Raw genomic sequence first — 13,880 nt, 5'->3', positions numbered from 1 at the left:
ATATATATATATATATATATATATATATATATATATATATATATATATATATATATATATATCATATATATATATATAAATATATATATATATATATATATATATATATATATATATATATATATATATATATATATATATATATATATATATATATATACCGGTATAGACAGACAGACAAGACACAGACAGACAGACAGACAGACAGATAGATAGACAGATAGATAGATTGATACACTAGTACTTGTCCGCAAAAGTTTGCAAGACTAACTAATAGCCTTTCCATCACACAGTGTTTGCAGATGCCGTTATCTTTGTTTCCATAGCATTGTTGGGCCCACAATGACTAATTCTGACCAAGAAATCGAAGAAATTATTTTCATATTTTCTCATGTCGCTATTACAGACAATTTCTCGCCGTCCCGTCGCGTGCGATCGCCAAACGTTTTTTTGGGGTATAATTCTGACACTACCAGAACTTTCCACAACTTTCAAAAAGAATTAAGTCGGTATCTACTGTATTACCGTTCTCGTGAAAGGAACAAGAATATATAAAAAATTTTGCCTAGAAATTACAACTTTTTTTTCCCCTCCTACCTAAGTAAATATGACACCACTGTCTTCATGCTTGATCTTTCTTCTGTAACAATTACAGCTGAATAACAAGCAATAGGAAACCTCATTTGATGGTGAACATGAAAAACATTATTTTTCACAAACAGTCGAACTCAACATTTCTATTAATTTTTCGGTGCAAGAGGGCGAGCGATTCACATGTCTGGCACAAAAAGACGATAAGATTTACGAGCTTTCAAATGGTCGTTTCGGAATTTGGCCAGGACTTAGTTTTCAAATAATTCAGTAAGCCAAATCCTCGGGGAAAGTCTCTCGCACTTTAGTGCGGCAGTCGAAGGGAAGGAGAAGAAGGCTTTGATCGGTGTCTGTCAACTATACAGAGATCACTGCGGCAGCTATTCAGTTTTGCCTAGTCCTAGTCTACCCCTAGACTACGACATATAACCATGTAATGCACAAAACATGTCCTTCTTTATTTTTTAGTGCAAACAGGTTGGTGAACCTAACTTAGGACTTCTTGGTCGTTAGCCAGTTGTTCTTCGATTACACCACCGCCATCCCCACTGGAAGGTACACTGAAAAAAAAAAATGCTTTTACTGGGTCGCTAGCAGAGTCCATTTGTTTACATTCCAACGAAAAGAATCCCCGAAATGATAAGCTTTACTGGTGAGGTATAAAGCTTACAACGATCATTGGTAAGCGTTCTAAAAACGTTCATATTAATAGGTCATGCTCTCGTCTAAATAATTTCTTATGGCAGCGGACGTAGAGTAGTGAATGTTTGGCTACCGGTATACTCTTTCTACACTAACTTGCCCTAAACTTTCCCTCACTTCATCGTGAAAGCTTAGTTGTAACATTTGAGTAAGACGAGAATATAAAGCTAATCCCGAAGAAATGCTAAGGAAAGGTCGAAGAACCGTACTATTGTCTTTTTCTGCCATTGAGCTATATGAAATAAACTTGTAAAGGACGAAAATCTACGCCAAGTTATGGTAAAAAAAAAAAAGAAAAAAAGTATAGTTCTTTTTTGACAAACAGCAGAGGTAGTGGAAGCGACCTACTCTTTGTACCTGGGAATGGAATTACCTATTTTAAGTAACGATCAGAGTACCACGTGACTGTGACCAGCATGTGGGAGAAGTCGATGTCGGGGTGTACTGTCTCTCTCATGGTCGGAACTACTCTAGAACTGTGTCCCAGCCAACATCAGTCGATTTTATATAGACGAGTGTAAGCATTGGAGCCTGGAAGTGTTAATACTGTCACCATAAACCGTTCCATGATCGGGAGAACTTTAGTATTTTATTCTGGCTCACACAAGGCATTTTTATTTAGGTAAGTCCTACTGTAGTAAGTTTACCTTAAGTGAGGAGATGGTTTATCTGTAAATATCCTGAAAGAATGAGAGTACTGGGGGGAAGGGCGTGGGAGACATATGAGTGGGATGAGATAAAACTGAGGTGGCAGGGGATGAGAGCCGTGAAAGTATACCCTGTGAAAGTGGGTGCAATATGGTTAACGGTTTCAGTACAGGGACAGTGACACCACAAACAAGAAAAACAGCAAAGAAAACAAGGTAAGTTCTCGTTTGCTCTCATGCATGTGGCTTGTTGCGGAGTGTCTTGTAACTGTTGGTGTGGACTGATGACTGACTTTTACTGTTGGATAGAAAAGACGTTGAATTTCGAGAAACATATCTTAACCAGAAAGCACTAAAACAGCGCACTACTCCACCAGTGCAAAAAAAAAAAAAAAAAAAAAAAAAAAAAGATTTATTCCTGCATCCGGATCCGAATCCATCGCGAAATCTAATTACCTGTTACTGTACTTGGCCCACTGCCCACCTATCCACCAAATTTCATTGAAATCTGATAACTTTTTGAGATACCTTTTACGCAAACGGGAAAAAGACAACCAGACACGGATGAATACATTATCTCTAACTTCGTTGGTATTGGTAATCACTGGACAAGCTTTGACCCTGGTTAGCCAAGGTATCCAATGCTTAGGTTTTCGAGCAACAACAGTCCTGTTCAATATGTAAACAAGGAAGGAGGGAGAGGATTCATAAAATTCCAAATTACTGTTTGGGCGCCTCATTACTTAGAAAGGGTAAACAAAGGGAAACGTCCAGCTTCTCACAGTGTTGTTGTTGTATGGGGATGACGACTGTGGTTGTACGGGGGCACTGGTAATGTGAGTTCCAGGTGTTTGTAGTTGTTGTAGGTGGTGTGGGGTAGTGGTAAAGGGTGTAGGATAGTGGTGCTGTGGTTGTGGTAGGTGGCGTGAGATTGGGACAGTTGTGGCAGGTGGTTAACCATAATGGTAGCTGAGGTAAGTGGTGTAGGATAGTGGTATTTGTGGAAGGTAGTGTAGGCGAGTTGAAGGTGGTGCAGGTGGGTGGTAGTTGTGGCAGGTTGTGTAAGATAGTGGGAATTGTATAGGTGCCGTGAGATAGTGGTAGATGTGGTAGGTGGGGTAGGATAGTGGTAGTTATGGAAGGTGATGTGAGCTAGTGGTAGGTGTGGAAAGTGGTGTTGCACAGTGGTAGTTATGTAAGGTGGTGTGGGATGGATGTAGTTGTGTGAGGTAGTGTGGGATAGTGGTAGTTGCGGTAGGTGGTGTGGGATAGTGGTAGTTGCGGTAGGTGGTGTGGGATAGTGGTAGTTGTGGTACGTGGTGTAAGAAAGTGGTAGTTGTGGAAGGTGATGAAAGATAGTGGTAACTGTAGTAGTTGGTGTAGGATAGTGGTAGTTATGGAAGGTGGTGTGGGATAGTGGAAGGTGGTGTAGGATATTGGTAGGTGGTGTAGGGGAGTGGTAGGTGGTGTAGGATGGTGGTTGGTGAAGTAGGGTAGTGGCAGGTGGTGTAGGATAGTGGTAGATAGTGTAGGATTGTGGTAGGTGGTGTAGGATTGTGGTAGGTGGTGTAGGATTCTGGTAGGTGGTGTAGGGTAGTGGAAGGTGGTGTAGGGGAGTGGTCGGTGATGTACGGTAGTGGTAGGTGGTGGTGTAGGGTAGTGGAAGGTGGTGTAGGGGAGTGGTCGGTGATGTACGGTAGTGGTAGGTGGTGTAGGGTAGTGGTAGGTGGTGTAGGGTAGTGGTAGGTGGTGTAGGGTAGTGGTAGGTGGTGTAGGATAGTATAGGCTAGTGGTAGATGGTGTAGGGTAGTGGTGGGCGGTGTAGGGTAGTGATGGGCGGTGTAGGGTAGTGATAGGCGGTGTAGGGTAGTGGTAGGTGGCGTAGGGGAGTGGTAGTTGTGGCAGGTGACGGAAAACTGTGGTAGATGTGGTGTCGGACACGGTGACGACTTTACTTAATATATCTATTCTACTTTTTAACAATTTCACTTTGCTAAAGAAAGGTGTCTCTCAGGTAAGGATTTGTTAAAGGCTGTATAGAACCACTCCATCTCCAAAAGTCTCTCCTATGCAAATTATAACTGAATGAAGCAAAAACATTACGCAAGTCATCGCATGTAAAGTGAGTGTGAGTGAATAAATTTGTCTAATTCTCCTCTCAGACTCCATGATGAAAATTAAAGAACTTGTATTAACCTTCCGTACGGCGACATTGCCCAGGTGCTTGAGGGTGCAAAAGTGGATATACGTGAATTAACTGAGAATTAATGAAGAGGTGAGAGTGTGAGAAGTGGGAGTATGGATAGGGTATATGCGTAGAGGTAAGTGAGAATGAGGGCAAAATAAGGAGTATGTATTGTTGTCTGCGAGAGATGAAAGGAGAATATATGAGTATGGACCAGATGGTTCAAGGATTGTGTGGGAAAGATTGAAAGTAGGATTACAAACGTGGGCAACTGTGTTTGTGTATGCGCTAAGGCACGGTCGTGCAAGCAGAGTGAAGGAAGAGTTCTGGGCAAATGAGGAAGCATGCATGGAAAAGTTTGAAAGGAATGAGAGTGTTTTTGATTGGAGATATGAATGAAAAAGTAGGGAATGTGAAGGTGGATGGAGTAGTTGGTGAGTGGGGTGTTCTTGCAGAAGTGGATGAGAATGGCAGCGCTCTAGTGGACATTTGTGCGGGAAGGGGGTTGGTAATAGCCAATAGCCTACCCTCTTCAGACACAGAATGATCCACAGGTATACGTGGAGAGCGATGACAGGGGTGGGTGGTGATCTGAATGGATGGAAGGCAGTGAGTGTGTGTGTTGGATGACAAAAAGAGAAGATATGTAGTGGTAGCAAGAGCATACTGTGGTTGGGGAAGTGGACTTTCTAACCATCACTTGGTGGTGGTGAAAGCCAAGGTTCAAATGCAGTGGAGGAACAGAAGGAGGGAAGGACAGGAGAAAGTAGTCTATACAAGGAGGGTAGAAAGGTTGTAAGAGGATAGAAAAAAGGCAAAATATACGAGTGAAGTAGAGGAGAGATTGGGTAAACATGCTTTGGAGCAGATGGAGAACGTGGAAGGTGTGTGCAAGATATTCACAGAAGAAATCTGTCCAGCTTGTGAGGTGGTGTGTGGGGTGAAGAGATGACGGAAGGGGGTGCAAGGAACAGCATGGTGGAATGAAGAGTTGAGACAAGCTGTGGTGTAAAAAAAAAAAATCATATAATGAGTGGATGGGAAACAGAGACATGCAGGCAGTAGAGAGATGGAAGAAAGAATGTTATGTGAAGAGAGGAAGAGAGGTGAAACGATTAGTCAGAGCAGGAAGAGAATGAATGAAGAATTTGCAAGAAAATTGGGTGGAAAGTGGAGGGAATATAAGAAAATGTTCTGGAAAGAGGTAAAGAGAATTAGACAGAGTGATAAAGAAGTTAGCAAGGGAGTGAAAGATAAAAATGGTAGACTGTCACTGGAGAAGGGAGAAAAAGTGAGTAGATGGAGAGAACACTCTAAGGAACTCTTAAACGCAGAGAATGAAAGTGATGCGAGGATAACTGGCTGGGGAATCGCTGAGGGAAGGAGGGAGGTGAGAAGGGAGGAAGAGACCTGTAGGATGGAAGTAGTGGATGCAATGAAGAAAGTCAGAATGGAGAAAGCGCCATGAATTGATGGAGTGTGTGGTGAAATCTGAAGCATGGGGGAGAGATAGTAGTAGAATGGATGTGGAAGATGTGCAGATTGGCCTGGGAGGAAGGTTGAGTCCTAAAGGATTGGAAGTCAGGTATAATTATTCCTCTGTACTAAGGAAAAGGAGAAAAAGAGGTGTGTGGTAATCCTAGGGGTATTTGTCTTCTGAGTGTAACAGGAAAACTATATGGCAGGATACTTATTAAGAGTGTTAGGAAAATAAAATAGGAAGTAGTTGAAGAACATGAAGCTTTCAGGAAGGGAAGAGATTTTGTAAATCAGATATTCATCCTAAAGTCTTTAGTGGAAAAGTTTCTGGAAAGGGTAAGATGTTGTATGCGGCCATGGATCGGGAGAAAGCAAATGACAAAGTGGATAAACAAGGAATGTGAAAAGTATTAAGAAAATATGGAATAAATGGGAAGTCGTTGAATGCTGTGAGAAGCATGTATGAGAGGGCTAAGGCTGCAGTGTGTGTGGACAGTGAACTGAGTGAATTTATCTGTCTGAATGTTGGATTGAAACTGGGATGTGTCATGTCACCATGATTGTTCAATCAGTATATGGATGGGGTTATAAAAGAGATACAAGGTAGGGCAGTGGATGTTGGAGCAGCCCTAACTGAGAGTGGGCAGAGTTTGGAAACTTGTACTGCTGTTTGCACATGATACTGTATTGTTTAGTGAAGACGAAGGGGAGCTGCAAGGCTTGGTGAATGAGTCTGGAAGAGTGTGTAAGAAACGGAATCTAAAGGTGAATGTAGGGAAGAGTAAAGTTATAGTCTTCGAAATAAATGAAGTCACTGAATGTACAGCGAGGGTGGATGATGAGTAAATAGAAAATGTGAGTACATTTAAGTACTTGGGGAGTGATAAGTAACGATGAAAATTCGGAGGATGAAGTGCTTGACAGGGTACAGCAACGATGAAAGATTGCTTGTTCTTTGAAAGCAGTGATAAGAAATATAAAAGGAAGCATGAAGGTAAAGAAGTCGCTGCATGATAGTGTTGTGATACCAACTCTAAAGTATGGAATTGAAACTTGGACCTTGTTGGAAGGAAACACGTCAAGAGTGAGTAGTAGAAATGAGTTATTTGGACTTACATGGAGAGACAGATTGACAAGTGAGGAAGTGAAGAAGAGTTGTGGTGTAGATGTGGATGTGATAGAAATCGTTATGTGAAACAGACTGAGGTGAATTAGCCATGTAGAGAGGATGGAGAGCGAGAGACTAACAAGGAGAGTGTATGTGAGCGAGGTGGAGGGGGGAAGAGGGAGAGGGAGGCCGAGCATGAGATGGAGGGATGGAATGGAGAGGCATATGAGAGGGGTGTGTGAGCTTGGGGTTGGGCAGCGAAATGGCGGGGGATAGGGCGATTGTAGGGCGTTTTGTTTGTGGCCCTTACGGGATAAAGGCGTCTGGCAATAGATAGAATGGCGACGATATAATATTCTTCTCTTATAGGATACTTAAGTGCACAAACAGATAAGAAAGGAGATAACAGAGGGTAAAATATCTAAACAGATCCATAATTGCTCACACAGAGGAACAATAATATGACTAGACCGATAGAATATGTATGTAAATGTATATATATATATATATATATATATATATATATATATATATATATATATATATACATACACATACACACACACACACACACACACACACACACACACACACAAGTGCTCATGGGCCCTTCGGGCCCTCTCGCATTTGCTCCTGCGGAGGACTCTCGTGCTGTGCTCTCGCTTTCTCGTGCTTCGCACTCGTTTCCTCATGCTTCTCACACATTTCCTCGAGCTTCGCGCGGGTTGTGGTCATTTTTGGTAATGAGTCACGTTTATGTGCAGTTCTAGTCTAACGCTGTCACTTGGATTTTTTTGCAGCTAACCAATTGATCATGTTATTTACAGCTTCGGGAATGGAACCCCAGTTTTCCGCACGCAAGAGTCCGAGATATTAACCACTCGGCCACGACAACCAACCAGGCGCCGGGAGCGGCTTTTTTTGGTCAAAATTTGATCGCCCATTAAATATAATAAAAGTTTTTCAATCGTGATGGGGTCAAGTTTTTTCACATCAGCGAATTTTTTGCGATTTTTGTGCCAATTTTGGTGCGATTTGACTGCATAGTCTCGGCTGCCCAAAATGTACACACACACAGACACACAGCTACTGCTACAGTATATTAGACAAATGCTCGTGGGCCCTTCAGGTCCTCTCGCACTTGCTGCTGCAGAGGGCTCTCGCACTGCACCCTCGCTTTCTCCATGTTTTGCACTCGTTTCCTCGTGCTTCTTATTCGTTTCCTTGTGCTTCGCACGTGCGTTGCGATCATTTCAGGTAATCTGAGTCACGTTTATGTGCAGTTCTAATCTAATGTTGTCACTTGGATTTTTTGCAGCTAACCAAATGATCGTGTTGTTTGCAGCTTCGGGAAGGGAACCCAAGTTGTCTGCACGCATGTCCGAGATATTAACTGTTCGGCCACGACAACCAACCAGGCGTCGGGAGCGGCGTTTTTTGGTCAAAATTTGATCACTCATTAAATATTGTAAAAGTTTTTCAATCGTGATGGGACCAAGTTTTTTCAAATCAGTGAATTTTTTTCGATTTTTTTTTTTTTGCCATAGTTTCGGCTGCCCAAAATACATACACACACACACACACACACACACACACACACACACACACACACACAAACACACACACGGCTACTGTTATAGTACATTACAAGTGCTCGTGGGCCCTTCGGGCCGCTCGCACTTGCTCCTGTGGAGGGCTCTTGCACTGCTATAGTTTATTTTAGTTGTACCTATGGGCAAAAAATTCTACGGAGATCCTATGCCAGGCACCTGGAGTGGCATTTTTTGGTCAACGTGTGATCGTTTATTAAATATAGTAAAACTTTTTCAATCGTGATGGGACCAAGTTTTTCACAGCAGCGAATTTTTTACGATTTTTGTGCCAATTTTGGTGCGATTTGAATATGTAGTTTCAGCTGCCCAAAATACACACACACACACACACACACACACACACACACACACACACACACACACACACACACACACACACAGGGCTAGTGCTTTAGAGTATTATCTCTCTCTCTCTCTCTCTCTCTCTCTCTCTCTCTCTCTCTCTCTCTCTCTCTCTCTCTCTATATATATATATATATATATATATATATATATATATATATATATATATATATATATATATATATATCTATATATATATATATATATCTGTATCTATCTCTACCAGACAGCCTAAGCCACTTGGTAGAGATACATTGTCTGTATCGTCCCGATTTCGGTCGGGATAGGCCGGAGCTGCAGTGGATACTCAAACGGCTGATGATGATGATGATTATGATATATGAATCTATATATATCTATATCTATATCTATATGATATCTATCTATCTATATCTATATCTATCTATCTATCTATCTATCTATATATATATGGAGCCTCTGTGATACAGTGGTAAAGTGTGCGTTTTCGTACACTGAAGAACGAGAGTTAGCGCCCCGCCAGGGTAATAAACTTTGGGAGCGTTCTTCTGGCCGCGAACTGCATTGGCGGACATCAGGGGTGCTGCGGCTGAACCAGTGTTGCATACTATAAAGTATGCTTGCACCCAGTCAGCTTGCGCAGGCCGATTACACTTGGTTCACAGACTACACACACATCCAAAGCCACTCCAACACTACAATTACACTTACAAGCACTTCTCATCCTACATACAAACTCTACTAGACAGCCTAAGCCACTTGGTAGAGATACGTTGGCTGTATCGTCCCCACTTCGGTCGGGATAGACCGGTCCTGCAGTGGACACTCAAACGGCTGATGAGATGAGATTATATATATATATATACACACACACACACTGGGTGTTTCAAAGTCCGTCACTAATTTGATTTTCAATTTTCTTTGCAGGTAATCAACCAACGACGTTCATCTTATGGTAAACTCTTACTCAGTAGTTGAGAATATTTTTGAGTCTGCATTTGAAGTTTTGAACCGTTTTCTTCGCTACCATGCTGACTCTTGAGCAGAGGTGTAAAATCGCTGCATGGCAGAAGGTTTTTCAATCTGTGGTTGAAGTGCAGCGACGATTCCGGGCAGTCTACGGACAGCATTATGCAGTGGATACTTCGTAGAAACACCATCGTCGCCACCCACCAGAAGTTTATGGAGACTGGATTGACTAAGAACAAACCTCGATCAGAAAGATCTCGAAGTGTGCGGAGTGAGGAGAATGTCGAAACTGTCCGTGAGGTTTTTGCTCAGAGTCAAGGAAAGTCCATTCGGCGATCGGCTGAGGAACTGAACACCAGCGTGACATCTATCCAACGGATTTTGCGGCGTGATCTCAAGCTGTATCCATACAAGATCCAGGTGGTTCAGAAGCTGAAACCTCAAGACTATGATTGCCGGGTGGAGATGTGTGAGACACTGCTGCATCACTACGAAAGAGACCCATCGATCCTGGAGCACATGTGGTTCAGTGACGATGCTCTCTTCCACCATTCTGGTTGCATCAATCAGCACAATACCCGCATCTGGGGAACTTACAATCCTGTGGAAATCCGTGAACATGAAAGGGACACGCCGAAATTGGTCGTCTGGTGTGCCATCTCCTCAGCTGGGCTGATTGGTCCGTTCTTCTTCCGGGATAAAGATGGAAATTCCGTGAACATCAACGGAGACAATTACCTTCGTATGCTTCAGTAGTTCTGCATCCCCCAACTGTCAGCTGTAGCCGACATGCAAGAAGTCATTTTCGAGCAAGACGGTGCCCTTGCTCATTACTCGCGTGAGGTTCGCTCACATCTGAATGAGCAGTTCCCAGATTGATGGATTGGTCGCCGTGGTCCCATAGAATGGGCTGCGCGCTCGCCGGATCTTACACCATGTGACTTCTTTTTGTGGGGCTACATTAGGAGCAAAGTGGCGACCCCTAAGGGGAGAGCCGAAAGGAGAAGAAGAAGATTAGGAGCAAAGTGTACGCCGCCACGCCGCGAGACATCCCCACACTAGAAGAACGGATCAGGAATGCGTGTGCTTCTGTTGCTCCCGAAATGTTGTCCAACAATGTGTAAAACGGTGGCTCGCTTGTTCGAAAAAAGCAGAGGCCACACTGAAGTGTACCAGTGACTTTCTAGTAGGATTATGACGCCAAGTTTGATGCCACCAAAATTCTCGTGAATCGTAGGCTCAACAACCAAATTGTCATTTGGTTCCATTTGTGACTGCAGTTTTAATAAATTTTAAAAAATAATGTGGGACTTTTGAAACACCCAATATATATATATATATATATATATATATATATATATATATATATATATATATATATATATACACACACATTTGTGTGTGTGTGTGTGTGTGTGTGTGTGTGTGTGTGTGTGTGTGTGTGTGTGTGTGTGTGTGTGTGTAACCAGAGAGGCAGATAAGCTCCCCCAGATAATATCAGCTCGTAGATTCTTTACTACTCAGTTTGTCCTCATTCTGTTTGCAAACTACAGCTAGAGTCTGACAGACAAATAGGTACACACAGGCAGAACAACAGACAGGCAAAATAAAGACATCTGTGTAGATCGACGGGTGGATGGATGTAGATGGATATAAACTGTAAATATCGACATGGAGACAGATGGATAGCTATAAATAAATAGATAGGCATATATGTATTATATATACTAGACAGACAGGTAGATATACATAGATTGAATGATTGACCAACTGAGTGATTGATTGATTGATTGACTGATACAGACATGTATAGCCAACGGGAGAGATGCTTATAGACATACAGATCCACAGAGAGATATACCAGTGCAGTCCGACAAACATGTAAATTTCTCTCAATGCTTCCAACTCTTGTGAAGCCAAATCCCTCCGCACTGAAGCCACTCTCGTGCCTTATGCAAACGACCCAAGCCATCTCACCCTCAGCCAACCGTGGACCAGTCCTAGTTGATGGGACGATGGCAGGAGATCCAGGAATGGGAGCGTGGTATGGTATGGCGACGGAGGTATGGGAGCAACGGGGAGCCGGAGATGTGGTAGAGAGAGTAGTATGGTGCTTGTGCGAGAGGCATAATAATGGTAGCTAAGGAGCTAAATGGAACAGAAGGCTCTGCAGAAGAGAGCGGAGGTATAGTAATTATTAGAGTAGAGGTATGGTAATGACAGCAGAGGTATGGTAATGGCAGCAAAGGTATGGTAATGGCGGCAGAGGTATGGTAATGGCAGCAGAGGTATGGCAATGATAGCAGAGGTATGGTAATGGCAGCACTGTTGTGGAAATCGTAGGAGAGGTGTGCTAATAGTAGCTGATATTCGAGGCCTAGGAGAAGCAGGAGGTATGGTAGAAGTATGGCGCTTGTAGATGCGTGGCAATGGTTGCAGATGGACGGTAGCTGCAGGACAGGTGTGGCTGTATGAGAAGAGGAAAAATTTAGAGAGGAAGAGAAATGGGATAACGACAGGAGCTGAACTAGGTGACTGAAAAAGAGGAATGATAGTAGTTTTGGTAGAGATGAACGTCTGAACAGAAGAAAAAGACGGTACGTGCCAGCTATGAGAATATGACAAGCTAACAAGAAAGAATGCTTTTCCTCACCCACCAAACTTCCCATCCAAAACTTGTTAGAAAAAATGAGAAGGAACACAACGCAGTATAGAAAACTGGCATGGAAAATTTTTAAGGAAGGTTGATGGGCAACATAACTACAATACCAAATAACTGGATCATATTAATTCTGTTTGAAGTACTTAACAGAATGGAATGAATCTTGCACACAATCCTCTCCAGTCATATCCCTAATCAATCTTTTCCTTGAAACCCTCTATGAAAGTAACACGAACTACACTGACTGACAACTTGTTCCGCTCATCCACGGCTCTATTTCTGAATCATCTCCTTCCAATATCCTTGGTGAAACGAAAATGTTCTATCGCTGAAACTGTCTGTGCGTGGTCCTTTTCCCTTCTAACATAATACTCTGTATCATATCCCTCAATTCCCTTAATCAGTTCAGTCAGACTTCCCCGACTCAGACTTCGTACTGAGAGTAGAGTTTAGATTTTTTATGTTATCCCAAGAAAGGGCATCTATTTTTAACTTTGTTCCAAGCACCGGCAGACGATTATATTCTCTTAATGGAAGACTTTTCGAAATTGAATGGTTAGATATCGCCTAATTTAAATATCTACTTCTAGAGAACTTTTCAGAGATGAGGAAAATCGTCTGGCGGAAGCAATAACAACATGAAAAATAGGTCATCTGATTGCAAAGGCTAATAGTAACATAAGAAAGGGATTTGTCGTTGTACAGAATGGAGGGAGATGATACTGGAAGACGAAAGAATGGCAATCGAAAGTTTCACAGGAGAGGGAGCTTGTGATTATGGAGGAGGAGTATGGCAATGGTATGGGAGGTATGAGAGAGAAAATGTTTTGGTATAACAGGCAGAAAGAGAAAGTTATGCTGGAAGCGTAAAATGGTTAGGGTAACGGTACTGGAATGTGTAATAAAGGAGTGAATCGGAGTTGTGTATGTGTGTGTGTGTGTGTGTGTGTGTGTGTGTGTGTGTGTGTGTGTGTGTGTGTGTGTGTGTGTGTGTGTGTGTGTGTGTGTGTGTGTGTGTGTGTGTGTGTGTGTGTGTGTGTGTGTGTGTGTGTGTGTGTGTGTGTGTGAGAGAGAGAGAGAGAGAGAGAGAGAGAGAGAGAGAGAGAGAGAGAGAGAGAGAGAGAGAGAGAGAGAGAGACTGATGATGACATCGGTGGTATGTGAACCAGCATGGGTCGGAGTTATGGACGGTATGGTAATGGGAGGATAGGGTATGGTAATGGAAGAAGAGAAATAGGAACAGAATTTAACGTCTGGGAGAGAGGCATGGTAGTGTTAGGAGAAGTAGGGCAGCGGTGCCGGAGGATGCAATAGCAGAGGAATAATAAAATGGGGAAAAAAGTACTGTAATATTAGATAAGGTTTGGTCGTGGTGGTACTGCCTGTTGAACCACGGTGGGGAAAGACAGTGATATGGTAATCATGGGCGAAGTAGTGGGGGAAAGAGGGAGAAAACAGTACAAATGAGGAGACCTTAGGTATTGATAGCTGATCCCCTGGTAATGGTAGAGGAAGTATAGTGATAGGAACAAAGGAATGGGAGCGAAAAAAATGAGTAGTTACTAGTAGAAGGAGATATCGTAGGAGGGAGAGAACGAGAGGG

The 13,880-nt window shown here is 42.7% G+C and overlaps 1 protein-coding gene across 1 annotated transcript; it reads left to right on the top strand.

The window, feature by feature from the left end:
- The first annotated feature begins 9,777 nt into the window (after positions 1-9,777).
- LOC145409357 (uncharacterized) lies at positions 9,778-10,371 on the top strand. The gene has a single exon (XM_080279827.1). It carries the CDS (start codon positions 9,778-9,780, stop codon positions 10,369-10,371), a length of 594 nt encoding a protein of 197 aa, XP_080135953.1.
- The last annotated feature ends 3,509 nt before the right edge of the window (positions 10,372-13,880 follow it).

Source organism: Coenobita brevimanus, chromosome 80 (assembly GCF_032717465.1).
Source record: "Coenobita brevimanus isolate Jiangsu-jjx chromosome 80, ASM3271746v2, whole genome shotgun sequence".
Taxonomy (NCBI): Eukaryota; Metazoa; Arthropoda; class Malacostraca; order Decapoda; family Coenobitidae; genus Coenobita; species Coenobita brevimanus.
This window is presented reverse-complemented; position numbering and strand designations above follow the sequence as displayed.

Excerpts from the sequence above, each read along its gene's own strand:
- LOC145409357 (XM_080279827.1), top strand. The coding sequence starts at position 9,778 with ATGCAGTGGATACTTCGTAGAAACACCATCGTCGCCACCCACCAGAAG.